Here is a 25178-nt window from a genome sequence, read left to right as displayed (position 1 = left end):
AAACACTTTTTCCAAGTGGCTGCACCATTTTCATTTTCTATTGCCTGGGAATGTATGAGGGATCCAGTGTCTCCACATTTTGCCAGCATTCGTTAACTGTTTTTTGTTATAGCCATCTATTCCACATACAAGTGGAATGTGATTTAATATACTGTGGTTTTTTTTTGTTTTTGTTTTATGTTTTTTATAGAGGCAAATTTCTGGAGATGTGCAATGATCTCTTAGCTAGAGTGGAGCCACCACTTCGTAGTGTTTTGGAACAAACCAGTAAGTATTTTTGTGATTGAATTTGTTTGCGTATCTCACACTCTTTGGAAATTGTTATTTATTATCTTAGCTTTGTAAGCAGCGATACAAATTTTTATTGTGTGAACTAATTCAATAGTATATATTAAGCTTTTTAAAAATCTGTATCTTCCACCTGCCCAAAGTAATCTTTTGAAATGTCTAGGGAAATCTAATAAAAGTTTCTCCAAGACACTGAATTCAGACTGAAAGTTGGATATAAGCCTCACAATTATTTAATGGTGGTAAAAAATTGTCTTTTGCGATGCTGATACGGTAGTCTTGTAAGCTTTTCTGTCAGTGAATTCTTCGCTAGCTGGATGAGAGCTGCAGCAAAGGGAAGGTAGGATAACCACATACTTAATAAGATGCTTTAATTTTGTCTCAGGGTAAAAGGTGACTGATTTAGGAGTATATACTAATTTTCCCAAAATCTTTGACAAACCATTTACCTGCACTTCACTGTTGCGTTGATTGCTATTTCAGAGTGTTGAGATATACTGTCAGCTTGGCACAGGCCTTCCTTTTTAATTAGTGATGATGGCAGATGGGCTTATTTCCACACTGGGAAAGGCCATTTCTTTAAATAGCCCTTCTCAAGAAATTATCAATGGTTGTTAGATAAAATGTGACAAGGAAATCAGGTGTTATTAAGAAATATTTTATGAGCAACAGCAGATCATTGATACACACCTTCTTTCTTTCTGATACGAAGAAACTCTACCCGTATTTTATTTTTTATTTTATTTTATTTTTATTTTTTGAGATGGGAGTCTTGCTCTGTCATCCACGCTGGAGTGCAGTGGTGCAATCTCAGCTCACTGCAACCTCTGCCTCCTGGGTTAAGGCAATTTTCCTGCCCTCAGCCTCCTGAGTAGCTGGGATTACAGGCGTGCGCCACCACGTCTGGCTTATTTTTGTATTTTTAGTGGAGATGGGGTTTTACCACGTTGGCCAGGCTGGTTTTGAACTCCTAACCTCAGGTGATCTGCCCGCTTCGGCATCCTAAAGTACTGGGATTACAAGCACGCGCCACCGTGCCTGGCCTCTATCTGTGTTTTAATGTGGACTATGTTTATGTGTTGGATTAGAACACTGGAGTAGCTAGATGTGATTCTCCTTTTTTTTTCTTTTAATGTCAGGTCAGAGTAACTCAGTGCTTTGAGGCCCTCTTATTTTCCTGACGGCTAACATATTTGTTTGGTCTGTTGATGTTTTAACACTTCTTTGTGTGATACCGTGTGAGAAATTCAGGACCTGTACACTGCATTACATTTGAGTATTCCTGGCCCTCACCTCCTAAATCCCACTAGCTACCCTTCCCCCATTATTTTAAGAATTAAAACACCTACTTGTTTCCAGATGCCACATGCCTCTGTGAGTTGGGCATGAGTATATGTGTGTTGTGGAGGTGGGTGAGGGAGTGGAGGAGTTTTGTTATACATCTGAGTTGTTTCATCGTGGTAAGATGTTACTGTTCTTTCGTTTCATTAAAAAAATCTGTCTAATTCTTTAAAAATAGAGTTAAAGAAAGAAGATATTTATGCAGTGGAGATAGTTGGTGGTGCTACACGAATCCCTGCGGTAAAAGAGAAGATTAGCAAATTTTTTGGTAAAGAACTTAGTACAACATTAAATGCTGATGAAGCTGTCACTCGAGGCTGTGCATTGCAGGTGAATATTCTTTCTTTTATAGGTAACTGTTTATAAATCATTGTAACAAGATGGCAGTGGTTTATGTATCTAATAACCTGGGGTTAGCTCAGGGTGGTTTCAAGGTGTTGAGATTCCAAAACCTTTGTTTTAAAATAGAGGTGATGTTCCTAAAAGTAATTGTACTCTATAGCACATAAGATGAATTAATTGACTAGAAACATAGGTAACTCTGAGCCTGAAGTATGACTAGAATTTGGCCTGTTACCTATGTCTGTATGAAATAGTGTACATCAATTAAATAAGGGTTGGGGTTAATAGAAAAATAAGGAATAGTAAGGAATAGCTAGATTATATAGGTGATTGACATGATAGAAGTTTGTGAAACTGTTCAGACACCATTAAATTACTAATGTAAATATTTTAAAAAGACCATTGATTTCTGAAGTCATTTGTAGGTTTAGTGATATTATTCAGTTTATAATGTCTATACTTGTTAAATGGAATTTTTGAAAATTATTCTAGTGCGCCATCTTATCGCCTGCTTTCAAAGTCAGAGAATTTTCTATCACTGATGTAGTACCATATCCAATATCTCTGAGATGGAATTCTCCAGCTGAAGAAGGATCAAGGTATCATGTTTATTAATCATTTATATACCTAAAGTTGACTATTAGATCTGAGTAATATGTTGCTCTTCATTTCAGTTTACATAAATCCGTAACATTTTATCATAGTGCATGAAGGAAAGTGATCATTTATTTTAGTCAGAATAAATTTGTGTCCTTATTTAGTTTCTCACACTTGATTCTGCTGAAATCCTTGGTGCCTTTTATGTGCAGATTGACGTATATTCCTTTTTTTACTGACTTTATATATAAAGATTCTTGGGAACTCTTATAATCTGGAAATAATGCCATTTGAAAAGAGAGAGAAACTAACACTATACAATAATTACAAACCTAGAACACATGGGTAAAAGTGTTAGGAATATCCTGAATTTGTGTTTTTGTCTTTTTCCTCCATTCAGTGACTGTGAAGTCTTTTCCAAAAATCATGCTGCTCCTTTCTCTAAAGTCCTTACATTTTATAGAAAGGAACCTTTCACTCTTGAGGCCTACTACAGCTCTCCTCAGGATTTGCCCTATCCAGATCCTGCTATAGGTAAGAGTTGGGAATTTAAAGAAAAAAAAGGCACAGTGGCTCACAGCTGTAATCCCAACACTTTGGAAGGCTAAGGTGGGAGGATCACTTGAGCCGAGGAGTTCGAGATCATGTAGTGGGCAACGTAGTGGGACCCTGTCTCCATTTAAAAAAAAAAAAAAAAAAAAAAAGAGCTTATCTACTTGGAGAGTTGGCGTAGTAGAAAGAACAAGTACGGTATTCTGAAATTTAGAGGCTTAGGTTACAAAAGAAAACCTCTTCCAGTCTCGTTAACAGGTTTAGAACCAGCCAAATGGCTATTATTTAATTGGATCTCCCATCGTATCGGCAGTTTTTCTTGGTTAACGCACATTGTAGTTACAACTTGTGTATAAGGTGGGGCTGTATACTGTAAGGAATTAACGAAATTCAATTTGGACCCTAACATACAGTTATAAGATGTATACAGAAAATCGCCGGGCGTGGTGGCTCATTCCTATAATCCCAGTGCTTTGGGAGGCCTAGGTTGGCAGATCACAAGGTCAGAAGATTGAGAGCATCCTGGCTAACACGGTGAAACCCGGTGTCTACTAAAAAAATACAAAAAAAAAATTAGCCAGGCATGCCGATGGGTGCCTGTAGTCCCAGCTACTTGGGAGTCTGAGGCAGGAGAATGGTGTGAACCCGGGAGGCAGAGCTTGCGGTGAGCCAAGATCATGCCCCTGCACACCAGCCTGGGCGACAGAGCAAGACTCCGTCTCAAAAAAAAAAAAAAAGATATATACAGAAAATCATTAGGAGATGGTGATACAATATCAAAGCATCCTAGGTTTCAGAACCGTGTTATCTAGAGTATTTATAGACTCTGAGAAACTCTGGAAATAATACTAGTTGAGAAGAGAGAGAGAAACTAGAAAGACCTAGAATATATGGGTAAAGAATTAGGAGTATCTGGCATTTAGAAGCTGTGGAAAGTTAACCTATTCTGTTTTCCCCATCTGTAAATCTGTAAAACCAGGAATAACAGTGATAATTGATACTTTTCAGAGTTCTGGGAATGAAGAAAAATGTAAATAAAACCCTTGTACAGTAACTGGATCTAGAAATGGCAATTTACTGAGAAATGACAAGCAGTGTGGAATCATTTTTTTCTTCTGTTTTGTTTTTTCAGTAGAGAATGTGACAAATATGTTTTAGGAATTAATCTGAAAGTACCATTTAAAGATAAATAGAAATTGGAAGAAAGGAAAGAATTGGGAGATATTTGAGTTCTTAATTGGGGCAGGATAATAAGAGACTGAAAGAAGAAAGAAATCTGATGATTTAATAAGATTCTAAGAGGACCCATTTTGCTTATTTTAAGCATCATGTTACTGAGCTATCATTGAAAAGTAGACATAATGTAACAGTGTAGGCGTATATTCATGCTTGAATTCATCCTCTTAGGTTATGTGTTCTTTTGTCTCTCGTATGTCCCTAGCTCAGTTTTCAGTTCAGAAAGTCACTCCTCAGTCTGATGGCTCCAGTTCAAAAGTGAAAGTCAAAGTTCGAGTAAATGTCCATGGCATTTTCAGTGTGTCCAGTGCATCCTTAGTGGAGGTTCACAAATCTGAGGAAAATGAGGAGCCAATGGAAACAGATCAGAATGCAAAGGAGGAAGAGGTAATCTAGACATTGTATACCATTTGTGATGGCCTAGAGGTGACTTGGCTAGAAATTATAGCAAGTAGACTTGGTAGCAAGGGAGGAGCGTTGTGACAGAGCTGCTGAGTGAGAGTGGATTTATATGTTTGCCCTTCCCCCAATATAAGTGAACCAGCAGTAGATTTTTATGCAGAATTTGTATAGAAATGGAACACAGTTGATTTCTCCTTTCAGATCTTATACTTCTCAACTTGAGTTATTCTTGATTCTGGTTATTGAATGCTCTGAGTCTCAGTTAATTATTTTCAAAAGTAGAATAGATTGTACACTCATTTGTTGGAATTATGCACTGGGTGTTGTCTTTATTGTGCATCAGAATCAAAGCTTTATAAAACTACAAATTCCCTATGATTCTAGCACTTTGGGAGCCTGAGGCAGGAAGACTTCGTGAGCCCAGAAGTTTGAGGCCAGCCTGGGCAACAAAGTGAGACTCTTATCTCTACTAAAAGTAAAAATTAACCAGGTGTGGTGGCACACACCTGTGGTCCCACCTACATGGGAGGCTGAGGCAGGAGGATTGTGTGAGCCTAGGAGGTTGAGGCTGCAGTGGGTCCTGTTTACACCACTGCACTCCAGCCTGGGTGACAGAGTGTGACCCTGCCTCTGGGAAGACAAAACTACAAATGCTGGGGTTTCATTCCCACAGTTTTTACTGGAGTTGGTCTGGGCTGAGACCCAGGTAGCAGTAGTTTTAAAAGCCTCTCAGGTCATTCTAATATGTTGCAGGCATTGAGAAGCCACTGGTTCAGGCTCTCCACAAACCTCTTCTTTCATCATTGTTCTTAGGCTTTGTAATTTTAATGTGTTCACCTCCCCGAGCACATGCAGTGGTCATACTTTTGAGGATGAAGAGAGGCTGACTTAGGAACTATTTGAAAAAGTTGGAACTTTTGAGAGGAAATACCTTTGAGGAAGCCTGGAGAAGCTTATGCTCTCTTCAGGTTGTATTTTGTAGATTGTATTAAATGATGCCACATGGTGAACTGTGAGTACTTAATGATGTACAAAGCAGTTCCACAGTCATTCTTCTTTATGTAAGGGTAAGGCAGGGCAAGTGTTATCCTCATTGTACAAATGTATTAACTAAGATCCAGAGCGGAAAATTTCTGTGTTATAGGTAATGTGGCCTACCTGGAATTTAAGCATAGGCCTTCTGATTGCTGGTAATTCAGCAGAAATTTCATAACCATGTGACTTTGTCAATGTGTAATGAAGGTTGTTTAGTCTTCCTAATTGCAAGATTTAATTTGACCTGTTTTTCAGAAGATGCAAGTGGACCAGGAGGAACCACATGTTGAAGAGCAACAGCAGCAGACACCAGCAGAAAATAAGGCAGAGTCTGAAGAAATGGAGGTATGAGTTGTATGTTTTTTGTTTTTTGTTTTTTTTAAAGGCAGAGTTTCACTCTGTTGCCCAGGCTGGAGTGCAATGACATGATCTCGGCTCAATGCAACCTCCACCTCCCGGGTTCAAGTAATTCTCCTACCTCAGCCTACTGAGTAGCTGGGATTACAGACGCACACCACCATGGCAGCTAATTTTTTTTTTGTATTTTTTAGTAGAGATAGGGTTTTACTGTGTTGGCTAGGCAGGTCTTGAACTCCTGACCTCAGGTGATCCACCTGCCTTGTTCTCTCAAAGTGCTGGTATTACAGGTGTGAGCCACCACGCCCGGCTGAGTTGTGTTTTAGAGTATGCACTGCAGGCTTTTTAAAGTACATGGTTTTGACTGAGGGGCAGTGTCTTGAAAGATAGTTATACTGAGAAACTCAGTTTATTTGAACAATTTTTTTAGCAAGATTTTGTAGTGATATTTGTAGTGTGCTATTTGCAAGATGGCCTTTAAACTCTCTCCTGGGTTATACATGGGAAGAAAGCACTCAGGAAGCCTAGTTTTACTAGGCTAGTGATTTATTTATGCTGGTTTCTGATGGTTTATACTAAGTCATTCTACCCATAATTTAATTCATTACCGATAAACAATAATGAAACTGAAAATTTTTTCAAAATTATCTATAATCCATGCCTTTTAATTTTTAATTTTTTAATTTTTTTGAGATGTACTCTAGCTGCGTTGCCCAGGCTAGAGTACAGTGGCGTGATCTCGGCTCACTACAGCCCCTGCCTCCCAGGTTCAAGTGATTCTTACGTCTCAGCCTCCTGGGTAGCTGGGACTACAGGGGTCACCATCACGCCTGGATAATTTTTGTATTTTTAGTAGGGACAGCGTTTCTCCATGTTGGCCGAACTCCTGACCTCAAGTGATCCTCCCGCTTCGGCACCCTGGGATTACAGGCACAAGCCACTGTGCCCAGCCAAAATAACATCTTTTAATAAAAAGGCATGGGGCCTGGTTAAGTGGCTCACGCTTGTAATCCCAGCACTTTGAGAGGCGGAGGTGGGTGGATCACTTGGGGTGAGGAGTTTGAGACCAGCATGGCCAACACGGTGAAACCCCATCTCTACTAATAATACAAAATTTATCCGGGTGGGGTGGTACATGCCTGTAGCCCCAGCCACCCAGGAGGCTGAGGCATGAGAATTACTTGAACCTGGAAGATGGAGGTTATGTGAGCTGAGATTGTGCCACTGTACTCCAGTCTGGGCGACAGAGCAAGACTGCATCTTAAGTTATTTTAAATCATGGAATAATGGATTTAAATGTATTTTGTGAATAATGTAAATAATGTATTTATTTCAAAAAGAGTAGTAACATTTTTGAATGAATCCTTTACAACCTATTATTTAGTTTTTAGTTGTCATGTTTAAATTTTATTGAAAATATCTTTTAAGTTATTTATAAAATTACAGTGTATAATCTTGCCATCTTAGGAGTTTATAATTTTAAAAAGTTTTCTAATTTTAAAAAATTTCTAATTTAAATGTGGCATTTAAAAAAGTTGGACAGAACCTTAAAGTGGCTTAAGTCTGTTATATATTTTCATGTCAATTAACAAAATTTAATTGCTTTCCTTTAGCTGTGCAAGTAATATTAAAAAAGAAAATGGAAAGGAAATGGTGCTTACAGATTCTTTAGTTGGGTCAGGCCTTTTTCAAGATGGAAGACCCTTTATGTTGTTGGGTGGGATGGAGGCAGCAGTGGCAGAGACAAAGACTTGTTCTCCTATGTGTTTGTGGAAGGTGGGTGAAGAGAAGGGAGAAGTGACAGCCCCTTCCCCAATGCCCTTGAGCTGTGGGGGGTTCTAGAGGTATTAGTTATCTAGGCTTCCTTGAGATGGCTCAGAAACTAAAGTGCCTTTTGCATAGTATTGCTTCTAAAGGCAAATGAAATAGAAATGATAGATAAATTTCAGCAGCCGACTTGTTAGTTTGATAGGAGGTGGGAAATGACATTACAATTTTGCTTTATCATAGAACAAATTGAATTCCAGGTGAATTCTAAGGTTCAAAGTTGAAAAGGAGAAAGCTTGAAGTGAATATTTTTCTAATCTGTGGATGAGGAAGGGCTTTCAGGGTATGAAAGCAACATAAATAATCTCAAAGGAAAAGATATGGATATATTTGACAGTCAAAACTTACATATAGACAAATAATACAGTTAGAAAAAACTAGAAGAATCGCTGTGGCTCACGCCTGTAATCCAGCACTTCGGGAGGCTGAGGTGGGTGGATCACTTAAGGTCAGGAGTTCGAGACCAGTCTAGCCAACATGGCGAAACCCCATCTCTACTAAAAATACAAAAATTAGCTGGGCGTAGTGGTGGGCGCCTGTAATCTCAGCTATTCAGGAGGCTGAGGCAGGAGAATCTCTCGAACCCGGGAGGCAGAGGTTGCAGTGAGCTGAGATCGTGCTGTTGCATTCCAGCCTGGGCTACAGAGCGAGACTCCATCTCAAACAAACAAACAAACTAGAAGAGTCAGTTGTTTGTGGGGAAAAAAAACACTGCAATCCTAAAAGAACAGTGGATAAAATATTACTAGGCAGTTTGAGGAAATAAGTATGGCTTGTAAGTGTCTGAAAAAGGTTAAAAGAAAGTCATACTGAATAACAGTGAGATGATGTTAAATGAATTCTCATTTGTGGATAGGGTGCAGTGAAATGAGTTTTCTCCTTGTGAGAATGTAAATAGTTATAGACAGTATAGAAATCAAATTACCAATATGTTACTGATCATAAAAATTTCATACCCTCCCCGCTAACTTCATTTGCATGTCTATATGTTTAAAAGTAGGAGAAAAATTTTTAATAGTGATTATATATTGATATGGGATTATAGGAGAGTGGTATTTTGTAAAATTTACCATCTTAATTGCTTTTAAATGTACAGTTCAGTAGTGTTAAGTATATAGACATTGTGGTGTAACCAGTCTTCAGAACTTCATCTTGAAAAATCGAAACTCTATACCCATTAAATAACTTTCCATTATTCCCCTCCCCCATCCCCTGACAGCCACTATTCTGATTCCATTTTTATGAATTTGACTGCTCTAGATACCTCATCGTATTGACTTATTTTTTATTTTCTAGATGTTATGGTAGTCCTAAGTTACTTAGATCATCATCAAAAGAGAACGAAGTAAAAAAAGCAAAAACAGCTTTTCAAACATGACCCATTTTGAAGTTTAAGGTAGTCTGTATATGTGTTTGTTCTTAATGATTTCTATTGTTTTAGACCTCTCAAGCTGGATCAAAGGATAAAAAGATGGACCAACCACCCCAAGCCAAGAAGGCAAAAGTGAAGACCAGTACTGTGGACCTGCCAATTGAGAATCAGCTATTATGGCAGATAGACAGAGAGATGCTCAACTTGTACATTGAAAATGAGGTTGTTATTTAAAGTCTGTTGGACCAATGAGCTACTAACAAATTAATGTTACTATCGTATTCAGACTCTGCGTTGAGTGACTTAATGCATTTTTGATTGTTTGGACTTCGAGAAAATAATTTAGACTTTTGCATGGTATTAAGTTTAAGGGCAAGTTGAAGCAATAGATCCCATGTTATTTCAATTCTTCTATGGTGGTACTAATATGTCTGTATTGCTAGAAGCTCTGTTGTGAAAATTTTGACATATAATATCTTTGGTGTAGGGGAGGTGTTGTTCATTTTTGAATACGTGGGTATATTTGTTCACTAGAGATTAGGATATTTGAGGTTGGCGGTCATGGAAGTTGATCAGTAGGAGAAATCATATAGCATTGATGGTGGCAGTATTTTGCTTATTCCTTTCTGTTGCCAGTCAGTATGTAAATATAGTAACTCTTATTGAGAGATGCAAGGTTTGGGATTTGTGAGCACATTTATTGAATTAATTTTTGTCTGTGAGGTTTCTTACCAGGTTTCCGCTGGATCTTAGAATAGTTTTGTCTTATAGAAACTTCAGCATTTATATTGCATGAATGAATTTGATTTTTGTTATCTCATAATAAATAATACAGCAGAGGATATCACTTAGTGACATTGAAAACAATAGGTTTTTTCATTTAATAGGTGTTTTAAAAACAAGAGGTTTTTAAAGTTCTCTTTGTCTTAAATTCTTTAATTTTGCTTTTGAGTGTCTATACTTTGATGTTTCTATGTTCTTTTTTTTAATCCCACCCACAAAACTCTTTTTGATATTCAAAGTCTGTCAAGGATTAGTCTTCCCACTTGCGTTTGTTATGTGACTTGCAGAACTAAAAAGATTTGGGGAAGAAAGCCTCTACTTTTTTTTTTTTTTTTTTTGAGATGGAGTCTGGCTCTGTGGCCCAGGCTGGAGTGCAGTGGGGTGATCTCTGCTCACTGCAAGCTCCACCTCCTGGGTTCACGCCATTCTCCTGCCTCAGCCTCCTGCGTAGCTGGGACTACAGGTGCCTACCACCACGCCCGGTTAATTTTTTGTATTTTTAGTAGAGACGGGGTTTCACCGTGTTAGCCAGGATGGTCTCGATCTCTTGACCTCGTGATCCGCCTGCCTCGGCCTCCAAAGTGCTGGGATTACAGGCGTGAGCCACCGCGTCCGGCTCTACTTTTATAATTATATTGGTATTTAAGAGGAAATGATTTCGGTTGTCCTAATGTCTAATTAATTTATACATAATATTTATTCTCAGGGTAAGATGATCATGCAGGATAAACTGGAGAAGGAGCGGAATGATGCTAAGAATGCAGTGGAGGAATATGTGTATGAAATGAGAGACAAGCTTAGTGGTGAATATGAGAAGTTTGTGAGTGAAGATGTAAGTCTGCCGCAATATGCCTAACTACTGTGTGTTTTCTGTGAACATCTTTAAATGGGTTAGAAGGGAAATCTGCAGCAATATGTGTATAATAGAATTATTAAAAACAGTTTTTTTTGGGGGGGGCACAAAATTTTATAAATTTGTCTATTAGCACAGTGTTTTGCAAAGTTTGGTCTTTGTGCATCATATTCACAAATCACTTTTGACACATTCGAATATTGTTATTTATCTGCTATTTTTCTTTTCTTTCTTTCGTTCTTTTTTTTTTGAGACAGAGTTTTGCTCTTGTTGCCCAGGCTGGAGTGCAATGGCACGATCTCGGCTCACCGCAGCCTCTGCCTCCCAGCTTCAAGCAGTTCTCCTGCCTCAGCCTCCTGAGTAGCTGGGATTACAGGCATGCGCCACCACACCTGGCTAATTTTGTATTTTTAGTAGAGATGGGGTTTCTTCTTGTTGGTCAGGCTGGTCTCTTAACTCCTGACCTCAGGTGATCCGCCTGCCTTGGCCTCCCAAAGTGTTGGGATTACAGGCATGAGCCACTGCGCCCGGCCTGTATTTTTCTTTAAATTGTTAAAGCTCACTTTTTCCTGTTTATTGTAAAAAAAAAAAAAAAAAAAAAAAAAAAAAAAAAATTCAATAGCTCTTGGGTACAGGTGGTTTTTGGTTACATGGATGAATTATATAGTGGTGAATTCTGAGATTTTGGTGTACCTGTCATCCATGTCCTGTACGTTGTACCCAAGATGTAGTTTTTTTATCCCACACCCCACTTCTGTCCTCCCGCTTTTGAGTCTCCAAAGTACATTATATTACTGTGTATGCTCCTGGGTACCCATAGCTTAGCTCCTACGTATAAGTGAAAACAACAGTATTTGGTTTTCCATTCCCAAGTTACTTCACTTAAAATAATGGCCTCCAGCTCCATCCAGTTGCTGCAAAAGACATTACTTTGCTCCTTTTTGTGACTCAGTAGTATTCCGTGGTGTGTATATACCATGTTTTCTTTTTTTTTTTTTTTTTTTTTTTTTTGAGACAGAGTCTTGCTCTGTTGCCCAGGCTGGAGTGCAGTGACGCGATCTTGGCTCACCGCAAGCTCTGCCTCTTGGGTTCATGCCATTCTTCTGCCTCAGCCTCCCGAGTAGCTGGGACTACAGCGTCCACCACTGAGCCCGGCTAATTTTTTTTGTGTGTTTTTTTAGTAGAGATGGGGTTTCACCATGTTAGCCAGGGTGGTCTTAATCTCCTCACCTCGTGATCTGCCTGCCTCGGCCTCGGCCTCCCAGAGTGCTGGGATTACCGGCGTGAGCCATTGCGCCCAGCCTACCACTTTTGCTTTATTTACTCATTGGTTGATGGGTACTTAACTCAGTTGTTATTTTTAATTTTTTTGAGATGGAGTTTCGGTCTTGTTGCCCAGGCTGGAGTACAATGGCATGATGTTGGCTCACTGTAACTTCCGCCTCCCTGGTTCAAGCGATTCTCCTGCCTCAGCCTCCCTAGTAGCTGGGACTACAGACGTGCTCCACCATGCTTGGCTGATTTTTGTATTTTTAGTAGAGACGGGGTTTCACCATGTTGGCCAGGCTAGTCTGTCCTTACCTCAGATGATCCATCTGCCTCAGTCTCCCAAAGTGCTGGGATTACAGGCATGAGCCACTGTTCCCGGCCACACTTGCTTTTAAATGCAGTTTTTAATTCTGAAATTTTTAAACTTATCCAAAGTCTTCCACGGCGGGGAGAATAATATAATAAAACCCCCCATACCTATCAAGTGGACCAACATTTGCCAGCCTTGTTTTCTATGTCTCCCATCTCCTTCCTCCCCCTGTATTTTATCTTATTTTATTTTTTTTGAAATGGAGTCTTGCTTTGTTGCCCAGGCTGGAGTGCAAGTGGCCCCATCTTGGTCACTGCAACCTCCGCCCCCTGAGTTCAAGCTGTTCCCCTGCTTCAACCTTTCTAGTAGCTGGGATTACAGGTGTCCGCCATCATGCCCAGGTAATTTTTTTTGTATTTTTAGTGGAGACAGGGTTTCACCATGTTGGCCAGGCTGTTCTCGAACTCCTGACCTCAGGTGATCCACGTGCCTCAGCCTCCCAAAGTGCTGGGATTACAAGTGTGAGCCACCGCGCCTGGCTGCCCTTTGTATTTTAAAGCAAATCCCAGATACATCATTATATTCTATGCCTCTGACTGTATTTGGGATGTAATTTTTGAATGACCTAATTATAATATTTTATTTATCATTAGGATCGTAACAGTTTTACTTTGAAACTAGAAGATACTGAAAATTGGTTGTATGAGGATGGAGAAGACCAGCCAAAGCAAGTTTATGTCGATAAGTTGGCTGAATTAAAAGTAAGTGACTCTTGAGAGTAGAGGTATCCAGAACCCTTATTGAAGCTTCCTCTGAGGACCTCAGATTTGGGAGGAATTCTCAAGTAAAGAAGACAGACTGAAAATGATGTTTGATGAACTAAACCCTTTATGACTTAGGCTCATTGTCATTCTCACTTTTAGAACCTTGTAATAACAAAATGATTTTTCTGAAAATTGAGTTTAGGTTTATAATACTTCACTGAATTGGATGTCTAGTGCATTGTTGGTGTCAAGAGATACAAAGACTAGCAAGACTTAGTACCTGCCCTAAAGGCACAGGGAATGCAGTTGGGGCAGGACTGTTTCTGTTTATGTAGTTTGGATTCTCAGTAAAAGCAAAGCATCTGGTGGGTTTTCTTTTTTTTTATAAGACAGAGTCTTCCTCTGTCACCCAGGCTGGAGTGCAGTGGCGCAGTCTCAGCTCACTGCAACCTCTATCTCCTGGATTGAAGGGAGTCTTAGGCTTCAGCCTCCAGAGTAGCTGGGATTACAGGCATGTGCCACCATGCCAAGCTAATTTTTGTATTTTTAGTAGAGACAGGGTTTCACCATGTTGGCCAGGCTGTCTCGAACCCCTAACTTCAAGTGATCTGCTTGCCTTGGCCTCCCAAAGTGCTGAAATTATAGGTGTGAAGCCACCATGCCTGGCCACAGCATCTGGTTTTGTATTTAAAGCATCTCATCTTTTAACATTAGGATTAAAAATGCAAAGAATTACATAAAATTGAGGCCGTTTGGAAAAGGTTGCAGATGCACAAGAATGAACTTTTCACATTTCTCTTTAATTTTAGCTCTGGATTACTTTCTTGTGGAACTGGGGCATTTTGAGTCTCACTCTGTCACTCAGGCTGGAGTTCAGTGGTGTGGTCATGGCTCACTGCATCCTCGACCTCATGCTCAAGCGGTCCTTCTGCCTCAGTCTCCCAAGTAGCTAGGATTACAGCTGTGTGCCATCATGCCTGGCTGTTTTTTTGTAGGGAAAGGGTCTCCCTGTGTTGCCCAGACTGGCATGGGAACTCCTGGACTCAAGCAATTCTCCTGCCTTGGTCTCCCAAAGTGCTGGGATTACAGGCATGAGCCATGGAACCTGACCAAGCATTTCTTAATATCGCTGTTGTATTGTTTTCAAGTTCCAGTTATTTCATAAATGATTTTTGTGTTTGAATTAGTATCCATATAAGGCTCATAGATTTTATTGATGTTGCTTATAACTGTGTCTATAGTTCTTCTTCCATCATTTCCCCGTGTTGCCCCACCCTTTCCTTATTTATTTTATGAGGAAATTGGATCATTGGTCCTGTAGGATCTTCCTGTAGTTGGATTTTGCTGATTTTCACCTCCATGGTGGTATTTAATATTATTTGTCAAGTTGATGGTTACATTTAGAGGCTCCATCAGATTCAGGTGTTTAAAATTTTAAATTAAAGCATTTTTTATTTTTGGCAAGTATACTTTAGTACTGCGTATCTGTATTAGGCGGCACCTAATTTTTGGTGGTCTCCATGCTGTGTTTTGAGAATAAGGGCTCAGGTGACAAATTGAAGCAATTCCACATAGAACAATACTGAGGTATAGTCTCATTCCCCTCCTGAAGTAGCTTCATACTTCCAAAGGCCTGGAGAAATATATTTAACTTCTTATATGTAGCACACGGAGATTAAATGTACTTTATCACCAATCTTAGTGAAATCAGTACTCTGGATCGTCGAACTGCCATATGAAGACTTTGTGTATTCTTTTGTTAAGAATCTAGGTCAACCTATTAAGATACGGTTCCAGGAATCTGAAGAACGACCAAAATTATTTGAAGAACTAGGGAAACAGATCCAACAGTATATGAAAATAATCAGCTCTTTCAAAAACAAGGTAACTTTTTTTCTTTTTCCTACTCTTATTTTAGTGAAGTTAACTTCTTTTTTTTTTTTTTGAGACGGAGTCTTGCTCTGTTGCCCAGGCTGGACTACAGTGGCACAATCTCGGCTCACTGCAACCTCCATCTCCTGGGTTTAAGCGGATTCTCCTGCCTCAGCTTCCCGAGTAGCTGGGATTACAGGCATGCGCCATGACGCCCAGCTCATTTTTGTATTTTTAGTAGAGATGGGGTTTTGCCATGTTGGCCAGGCTGGTCTTGAACTCCCGACCTCAAGTGATCCACCTGCCTTGGCCTCCCAAAGTGCTGACTGGTATTATAGGCGTGAGCCACTGCTCCCGGCCTTTAAAGTTAACTTCTGAGGCATTTACATAGCAGTTTTTTCTCTTGTTCTCATTAACTTGTTTAATAGCACTTTTTATTTTGGATATTAATGTAATGTGGAATGTTTTATAACATCTTAATAAGAACCATAGGATTTGCTGTATCTCTTTAATGGAATCTGGAATTGAACAGTGTTGTTCAGTTTCCTTTTCATTAGTGTTTGACCTAACATGCTCTATCCTGGTCTTTCTAAGAACACCTGAGGCCCAGTAATTATACACACAGTACCTTTATAAGGTAGGGGGTGGTATCAACATATATAGATAAATTCCAACTTTTTTAAGCCTCGTTTTCCTTAAGCAACATTCAGGGTCACTAAACTGGGAGAACTGTCATTTAGCCAGAAGTCTGACTCCAATGTTCAGACTTTGGAGTATAAAGTTCCTCCATTATACCCCAGGTTCTTGACGTATTGTTAGTGTAAGAAACTTTGAGTGATAAATTGAGCTTTTGTGGTTTTTTTTTTTTTGACAAGTTCTCACTTTGTCACCCAGGCTGGGGTGCAGTGGTGAAATCTCGGCTCACTGCAGCCTCAACCTCTCTGGCTCAAGCAGTTCTCTTGCCTCAGCTACTTTCTCAGTAGTTGGGACTGTAGGCATGTACCACCACACCCAACTGGGGTTGTCTTTTTTTTTTTTTTTTGAGATGTCATTTCACTATGTTACCTAAGCTGGTCTTGAACTCCTGAGCTCAAATGATCCACCCACTTCGACCTCCCAAAGTGCTACGATTACAGGCATTAGCCATCAGGCCCCGCCTTTTTTTTTTTTTTTTTTTCTTCTTCTTTTTTGTGAGACAGGGTCTCATTCTGTTGCCCATGCTCAAGTGCAGTGGTGTGATCGTAGCTCACTGCATCCTCAGCCTCCTGAGCTCAAGTGACCTTCCTGCCTCAGCCTCCTGAGTAGCTGGGACTACAGGCATGTGGCCCTCATGCCTGGCTAATTTTTGTATTTTTTGTAGAGACGGGCTCATGGTGTTGCCCAGGTCTTGAAGTTATGGGCTTAAGTGATCCTCCTGCCTCAGCCTCCCAAAGTGCTAAGATTACAAGCGTGAGCCACCACACCCAGCCTGAAAGGCCTTCTTTTTTTTTTTTTTTTTTTTTGGGACGGAGTCTTGTTCTGTTGCCCAAGCTAGAGTGCAGTGGCGTGATCTCGGCTCACTGCAAGCTCTGCCTCCCAGGTTCACATGAAAGGCCTTCTTTTAAAAACAGTATTCATTATAGTTTTGGTTCCAAACTAGCATGCTGAAACTTCAGCTGTCATATCTAATGTAATTTTTTTGCATTGTGAAATTATCTTCATAAGATTTTGTATAAATCAGGTGCTGCTGTTTATCTTGTTGAAGCCTTTTAATTGATACCTTATGAATTTTCTTGGCTTTTAAAATTTAAGTCTATCCTGAGTGTATTAAAAAATTGGGATTAGGTTTCTTTTGAATAATGTCTGTTCAGATTGTGAGGCTAAATATGCTTTATTTTTTGAAAGATTATAAGTTTTTGAAAAATGGCAGAAACTAGACAATATTTGCTGGGAGGGAGGGTATCACCCTTTTAGCACTTGTCTGACTGTCTCCTGGTTGCAGGAGGACCAGTATGATCATTTGGATGCTGCTGACATGACGAAGGTAGAAAAAAGCACAAATGAGGCAATGGAGTGGATGAATAACAAGCTAAATCTGCAGAACAAGCAGAGTTTGACCATGGATCCAGTTGTCAAGTCAAAAGAGATTGAAGCTAAAATTAAGGTAATTTAAGACTTTTTTAAATAGTCTTTTCTTGACAGCCTTATTATTAATAGTCCTCAAGTGACATTTAGGAGGGAACTTTATTATAGTGTCTTAGCTTCTAGGTTGAGGATTGGGTGGTGGGAGAGGGTAGATTTGGGTTTAGCATGTCTTGTAAAATTTGTTAATTTTATAAGAAACCACGGTTTTCTTTCTTACCCATTCCAGGAGCTGACAAGTATTTGTAGCCCTATAATTTCAAAGCCTAAACCCAAAGTGGAACCTCCAAAAGAGGAACAAAAAAATGCAGAGCAGAATGGACCAGTGGATGGACAAGGAGACAACCCAGGCCCCCAGGCTGCTGAGCAGGGTACAGACACAGCTGTGCCTTCGGAGTCAGACAAGAAGCTTCCTGAGATGGACATTGATTGATTCCAACACTTGTTTCTATTAAAACAGACTATTATAAAGCTTTAAGTTGTCAACTTTGTTCTAAATATCAACTAGAGCAAGTGAATACTGAAGATTTCTTAGTCAGTTTTTAGGGGATTTTCGGGGAGGGGAAATAGGTAATGTATGGAGCATTTTGACTTCTAAATAGTTAGATACAGAAATTAAGTGCATTGTATCTTTTTCATAATGGTACTATTTAGAAGCCCAGTTAGTCTTACTGAGCTAATGCTTCACTCCTTTGTGTTTAACCATGTGTCTACAAGAATAAGTTTGTTTTGGAAAGTTGAGCTATAGCTACAGCTCTAGTTATCCAGCAGACTTTTCATTATGACTTACATGGCAGGAGCTCTAACTATGCTTTAAAAATCTGTTATGGAGATAGCTCTAAAGGCTCCCTGCCTGGTGTGGGGATGGGGTCTCCCTCTTTGTGAGGGTTGGAGCATGGCACAGCATGGATTAACACGGCAGAGGAACAAAGGTGTGCTCTGAACGTCTTCATATTTCACCTTCACCCTCACCTGTGTTCTGTTCCCTATCTCCCAATAAAAGGGCTCCCATTATAAATGCCATGTACTTCTCTTGGGAAAATAGACCCCCTTGCCTAGAGTAAGTTGTTAACTGAGGGCTTTAATCCTGGAGGCTCTGAAAGTTTGTTCACGAATACCCCAATCATCAGGGTCTAAATAATTTTCAGAAGATTAGAATTGGGTAGATATACTGTTGGAGATAGCCATGGTAAATTTAACTGGGAATTAAATCCTTGTTAATTTTGGTGTAAAGATTTGTATCCTGGCCTGTTTATTCAGGTGGGAGATGTTCTGTATAATTTTGAGGTATAGCTTGAACTCCTAGGACAAGAGTTAAAAGTTCTTTTTAGCTCATTCACAATCACTTGTGTGTTGTGTTAATATCTGTCATGAACCTGCCAATTTGTACATGTTAAGCAGCTGACAGATGATAGAAAAAAACTAAGATACACTGGATTGTACTGGATGAGTCTGAAATTAGTGTTAAAGAAGTGTGGTGCCTGATGTTATAACAACACCTCATTCTTAACTCTGTGGCCAGTGTCAGGTATACCAAAGCATTCCTCTGACTGCTTTTTGGGGCAGTGTTGACAGGAGTGAGGCATTTTGGAAACTCCAAGGGAAGCCTGTGTTTGAGGCCAGAGTTGGTACCTGCTTTAAGAAACTTAAAAGACTTGTTGGCAATGTTTTGGATCTTTGTAAAAATTGATATTCTGTATAACAGAGTGCCTCTCTGTTACTTTGGGCCTATGTTGTTAGAAATAAGATGATATGTTGCGTAGTTAAAATTAAGCGTTTGTCCATCTCTAGATACATCGAAAAGTTTGAGTGTTACAGGCTCTCAAGTGCTACAGAGAAAAATTGCTTAGGAGGAGGAAGGGGAAAGTATACTTATACTGGTGTGTAAGCACGCATGGAAGCCTCGCGGCACCGCAACAAGGCCCTGTTCTTGGCACATCCTCTGTTCTCTACCTGTCATGCTTCAAGAGTTCCAGCTGGCCTGCTGTGAAGCCAATAGCTATTTTAAAAGTGCTGGCTGCAGGATTAAGCCAACCCTTGTACAACTGGCCAAGTCCTTAATGGCCATTTCTTCTAAAAAAAAAAAAAAAAAATTGTTTTTGTTTTTTTTTTTGGTGTGTGTGTGTGTGGTGGGGGAAGGGTGTGGGTGTTGGGATGGGGTGAATTTGAAGTTGAAACAAGATGATGTGGTCTACTTGCTCTCTGCTTAGACAGACTTTAAGACCAGTTGGATTTTCATGGAGGCCAGGACAGAGTGGTAATTGATGGCTTGTGTACAGACAAGCATTTATCCAGGTTGCGTTATCCAAACTGATTTGTTAAAGCTCCAGGTCACGTTCTTACACTAAGAAAATCATTCAGTAAACATGAGACAAGTTTAGGAAAAACTAATAAAATAAACCTGTCTTACACTTGAATGGTTTCCTTAATTCCATAATGAAGGCTGCTGGGTGTGTGTGGGTGTGGCTGTGTGGGTGTGTGTGTGTGGGGGGCGAGGTGTGTGTTTTCAATAATAACGTTCTCTAGGAGTAGGAACCCCCTGAGCTAAATTTCACTTAGCGTCTGTTGAAGACCTCCAGCCTGAAGAGTGACAGCTGAAGCGCTGCCTACTTTGTAAGAAAATGTTGCTGATTTTTCTGTACTCCAGTTGAGTCTTGGCCCAGTTCCTTTGGTGTTAGGAATCCTTGTCTTGCTCCTGTGACTGGGCCTTACTTTGAGGGTTTTGTTAGCAGAAGGTGGGGGTTATGGCATAAAGGTAAGTGCTAGGACTGATACCCGGCCAAAGAACAGCACGGCCCAGAGTCCTAGAACAGTTGCGGCCACGGATATGTGGTGTGGCTGTGTGGAATGTATGTTGGTGTATATATATGGTGGTGATGGGTGTTTAAAGGGCATGAAGCCAGTGAAAAAGACCTTAATTGGAGAAGGCATGGATCTAGATGAGGAGGGGTCAGGGGTCTTGTTCCCTGTGTCATGCCCCTTACACAGTCCTAGTCCTCTGGCTGTAGGAGCGGCTTACCTGCCAGGGCCTACCAACAGGGCCTATTGTAGCCACGTGTCTTAAGAAATGTGTCTCTAGTAGGTTTGAACATTTAAGTGGTTTGTGTGGGGGAATTGTTAGATGTAGTAGAAAGAGCTGAGATAGCTGGGTGTGGTGGTGTGCACCTGTGATTCCAGCTACTTGGGGGGCTGAGGTAGGAGGATCACTTGAGCCCAGGTGGTCAAAGCTGCAGTGAACCAAGATTGCGCCCTTGCAACTCCAGCTGGGGTGATAAAGTGATACCCTGTCTCCATAAAAGGTCGGGGGCTGAGAGATCAGGGTTCTGTTGTGGGGTAGTGGGAGCTGTTTTGCGGGGGCACAGGGGGCCTGGGGGATGTTGAGGTAGTGGGACTTGGTCCATCTTTGAGGGGACAGCCAGATGAAGGGGAAAATGGCTGGTTTTGGTACCTGCAGGAAGAGGGAAGATGTAAGCATGGTTCCAGCTCAAAACCATGCTTTAGAAGTTGGGATAGTAGTTACTCTTTGTGGAGTAGTGACAAGATGATGTGAGACTTGGTGATCCTTCTTTCTTGATCTGACTTTTGATAGTGTACTTATATGTACACTTGATCTATTTCAATAATTTTAAGTGGCTTTAACAGAAAGGTGTGTATTATTACTATTATTTTAGATGGAGTCTCACTTTGTCGCCCAGGCTGGAGTGCAGTGGCGGGATCTTGGCTTACTGCAGCCTCTGCCTCCCGGGTTCAAGTGATTCTTCTGCCTCAGCCTCCTGAGTAACGGACTACAGGCATGCGCCACCGCGCATGGCTAATTTTTGTATTTTTAGTAGAGACGGGGTTTCATTGTATTGGCCAGGCTGGTCTTGAACTCCTGACCTTGTGATCCGCCCGCCTTGACCTCCCAAAGTGCCGGGATTACAGGTGTGAGCCACCATGCCTGGCCTACATTTTTACACAAGAATGTAGGTTATAAAACTACATAGCTTCTCATGTTTGGAAATAACATTAAATGGGTTTGCAATAAAAAAGTCAGAATGATTTTCCCAGATGAAGTGGTTTTTAGGGTGGGATTGTGGGTGATTGTAGATTTCTTTTTTTTTTTTTTTTTTTTGAGACAGAGTCTTGCTCTGTCGCCCAGGCTGGAGTGCAGTGGCGCTATCTCGGCTCACTGCAAGCTCCGCTTCCTAGGTTCATGCCATTCTCCTGCCTCAGCCTCCCGAGTAGCTGGGACTATAGGCGCCCGCCACCACACCTGGCTAATTTTTTTGTATTTTTGGTAGAGACAGGGTTTTACCATGTTAACCAGGATGGTCTCGATCTCCTGACCTCATGATCCACCCGCCTCAGCCTCCCAAAGTGCTGGGATTACAGGCGTGAGCCACCGTGCCTGGCCTGAAAGATTTCTACAATAAGCATTTAGGGCCAGGCATGGTGGCTCATGCCTATAATCCCAGCCAAGTTGGGAGGATTTCTTGAGTCCAGGAGTTCAAGACCAGCCTGGGCAACATGGGGAGCCACGCCCCCACCCCCCACCCCCTCCTGTCACTAATAAAAGTATTTAGGAATTTTATAATGTTAAGAAAACTAGAAGTGTGTTTTAAGAAGAATGGCTCCAAGGTTTCAAACCTAGAATACAGGATATGATTGTACATGTGGAGCTTCTAGTCTTGAGGAGTCACTGGAGATGTGGTGGGAGTTTAGATTGAGAAGTTTTCTTGGGTGGGGTTGAGACATTGATGCTCCAGGTGGGTGTGGATGGAAGCTTTTGGGGCTGGAGTTGTGTTCCTGGTTGACGGGATGAAGACTTGTGTTTGGATGTGTTAGGAAGAGGAAGTAGAAGCTTTGAAAGAAGGAACTGCCAGAGAGGAGTTATGATGCATAAAGCATGTTGGGAGGAAGGGAGCTAGAGATGTGAGATGTGGCAGTGGCCAGCAGGGTTAGATTCTTCAGGAGGGTGGGAGCTGGGTGGGTTGAAGGGGCTTGAGGTGAGGGTCAAGAAGTTTGGCCTCTCTGAAAGGAGGCATCAGTCTTCGAGAAAGGAGATTGGGCAGTGTCCTGTGCCCACAGTCCTGTGTGTAAATGGGGATGGTTCCCACCACTTTGTTGAGACTATTGGGAGTCTTGGAATTGCCAATACATTCCTTGGATGTATTTGGCTTTGGCTGGGGCAGCCCTGGGCCATGACCCTCTAACCTGGAATGCCACTGTTTTTGTGAACTACTATTTTGAGCAGATGCTGCAAGAAGTATAGAAACTAAAGAGGTGACGTCTTAAGCATCAGTCTACGAGGCAAATGGGGAAAACGGCCAAGTTGAGGTACAAGCAGCACATTTGGGAAGATAAAGGAGGGTGTAAAGTTTTGGAGGATCAGGGAGGGAAAGACCTCAGAGGATGTGAAAAAAATACAGAATGCTTTCCATATTTGCTCAATATCCATGAACAAGTGCCAGGCTAATCCTGACCTTATTCGTCCAGTTTCAGCACACGTCATTAGAACAGGGAGAGTAGAGAGACTCTTTCCTCTCACTTCCTAAGTGGCATTCGCCAGCTTCAAACAACACAGAAAAGAATTCAGAAAGCTGTGTTTTTATCGGGCCTGTTCACTAGTGTGTCTGGGTTTACATCCTTCAAGGGCCAGGTGGACTATTAGGTTTGGAGTCCTGGATCAGTGGAGGGACAGAAAGCACTTCAAGTGCTTTTCTTATCACAAGTAAGCAGACCCTTACTCACCACATACTGGAGGTCTCACATTTTTTTTTTCTACATGAACTTTAAAACGTATTTAAAAATATCTATTATTTAAATTAGACTCAGCTAATGCTTGCAGAAGAGAAAGCTGGAAACAGATGGTGTTGGAAGACCAGTCAGTGGCCCAGCTTCCACGATGTAAATCCCAGCAAAGCATTTCTAAGGATGAACTGGGTCAGTATATACTCCACAAAAGGATGGTTCCAATTATAGGGCACCTTTCAGGAGTGCTGGCGAGGGGCTTCATAGGACCCATGTGAGGTGGCCGTGAGGTTACCATGAGGAGCCAGTGAGCTGTGTGGGTTAGGAAAGTTGAAAGGGCCCATGCGGTGGTAAAGGAGGCTCCAGCATGAGTGAAGGTCTTTCCTCTGTGACTGGTCCTGTCCTTGTCTTCTACATCCCACAACTGAAGGAGGGACTCTGCCTGGGTTACGGCTGCCTGCCTGCAGCCTGGCATGAAACAGGGAATGGAGAAGGCGCTCAGTGAATACTTGAAGGCGGAAATGCAGTATTTTATTGTTTTCTATTATTTTCAATGAGGGGAAAAACGGTAGAACTCCTCTTGAAGTCCTCTTATCCGAACTTCCATTTTTGGGGATGAGGAGAGTCTTTCAGAATGGGTGGATGGCAGAGCCAAGAATTTTGATGCCAACTCTTTTGAAGAGTGTTACACTTCTGGAAAGTTGTATGGCTAGACTATGGGGCTTTTGCCTTCCAAAAAGTCGCCCTGAGTATAGCATTAGTTGGAGTCACACTCCCAAGAATCTGATGTTCCCCTCCGGCCAATTCTGATTTGGTCTCGTGTGAAATTGCGGTGCTTGTGTTGCCACATGGGGGCGCCATCGCTCTTCTTTTGCCGTGGTGGCTGGTTCCGTGCGTAGATCAGACTTCACTCCTTGAGGAGTCCCAGAAGTTTGGAGAACACAGCCAGCCACCTCTTCCTCTGGGTAGCTACAAGCAAAATAAGTATGGTTTAACAGAGTCCTCAAGCTAGCAAGCAGGGGCTCAAGCAAGAAAGTAGGCCTTTTGCTACTGACTTCTTAGGTCCTTACCACCCAAAGTATGGCATCACTGTTAAAAAGAAGAATCTTAGACTGATCCCAGACCTTGGGTAGATCCCAGCCCGGTTCTTCTTAGTATATCTAGGGATCTTGTTAAAATGCAGATTCTGATTCAGCAGGTCAGAGTGGGGCTGAAGAGTCCATTTTTTTTTTTTCCTTTTTCTTTTTTTGAGATGGAGTCTCACTCTGTCACCTAGGCTGGAGTGCAGTGGCGCAAGCTCTGTTCACTGCAACCTCTGCTGCCCAGGTTCAAGCAATTCTCCTGCCTCAGCCTATCAAGTAGCTGGGATTACAGGCACCTGCCACCATACCTGACTAATTTTTGTAGTTTTAGTAGGGATGGGGTTTCACCATCTTGGCCCGGCTAGTCTTGAATTCCTGACCTCGTGATCCACCTGCCTTGGCCTCCCACAGTGCTGGGATTATAGGCGTGAGCCACCGCACCTGGCGAAGAGTCCGTTTCTAACAAGTTCCCAGGAGATGCCTATCATGGACTGTGCTTTGAGAAAGACAACCTATAGGAGCCTCAGTTCCTTCGTCTGTAAAACGGGGGTAACAGCAGGCCTGTCCGGCATGTGAGATGATGGATGCGGAAGGCACTGAAGACAGGAAGAATAAAGGTATTGCTCACAACAGGTGTGTAACTTGCCCTTTAAAGTGCAGAGTAGCTGACCCAGACATCAGCAGTCCGAGTTACCGCAGCCTCCCGGCCTTTCTTGTCCTTATCCCACCAGGAGCCCAGGCTCCAGAGGAACAAGGTAGAAAGTCAACCTAAGAACTAAAGATGTACCGCCCTCCCGTGTGACCTGGTCATAGTCCCTGGGTGGGGAGGGAGTGCTGCTTCCTGTCCCTGGGGTGACACATGAATCCACCTAGATGGAGGAACGGAGGTCCCTCTGTTCCTTTTGACTTGGAGCCACTCCAATGGACTCAGCCTCGTGTGATCCCATTAGTAGCCTCAGCAAGGAGCAGGAACAACACACTGACCCCTGTTCAAGGTGGAGTTCTGTAGCTGTGGATAGAGACTCCCAGAAAGCAGCGATTT

General features: G+C 41.5%; 1 protein-coding gene across 2 annotated transcripts in view; it reads left to right on the top strand.

Annotated features, from left to right (window-relative positions):
- Positions 1-17795, top strand: part of HSPA4 (heat shock protein family A (Hsp70) member 4) — a 53063-nt gene extending 35268 nt beyond the window's left edge. For both annotated transcript variants that reach the window (XM_008014409.3, XM_008014410.3), the window contains exons 8-19: positions 191-267; positions 1808-1959; positions 2464-2570; positions 2969-3102; positions 4562-4743; positions 6049-6138; positions 9419-9571; positions 10839-10964; positions 13218-13325; positions 15093-15212; positions 17182-17343; positions 17551-17795. In XM_008014409.3, the coding sequence (XP_008012600.1) occupies positions 191-267; positions 1808-1959; positions 2464-2570; positions 2969-3102; positions 4562-4743; positions 6049-6138; positions 9419-9571; positions 10839-10964; positions 13218-13325; positions 15093-15212; positions 17182-17343; positions 17551-17754 (1615 nt within the window). In that variant the 3' untranslated portion in view covers positions 17755-17795. The remainder of the gene's footprint in view (positions 1-190; positions 268-1807; positions 1960-2463; positions 2571-2968; positions 3103-4561; positions 4744-6048; positions 6139-9418; positions 9572-10838; positions 10965-13217; positions 13326-15092; positions 15213-17181; positions 17344-17550) is intronic.
- Positions 17796-25178: the final 7383 nt, after the last annotated feature.

The sequence above is a fragment of the Chlorocebus sabaeus genome, chromosome 23, assembly GCF_047675955.1.
Source record: "Chlorocebus sabaeus isolate Y175 chromosome 23, mChlSab1.0.hap1, whole genome shotgun sequence".
Classification (NCBI taxonomy): domain Eukaryota; kingdom Metazoa; phylum Chordata; class Mammalia; order Primates; family Cercopithecidae; genus Chlorocebus; species Chlorocebus sabaeus.
The sequence above is the reverse complement of the archived record's forward strand: the minus strand, read 5'-3'. Positions and strand labels throughout refer to the sequence as shown.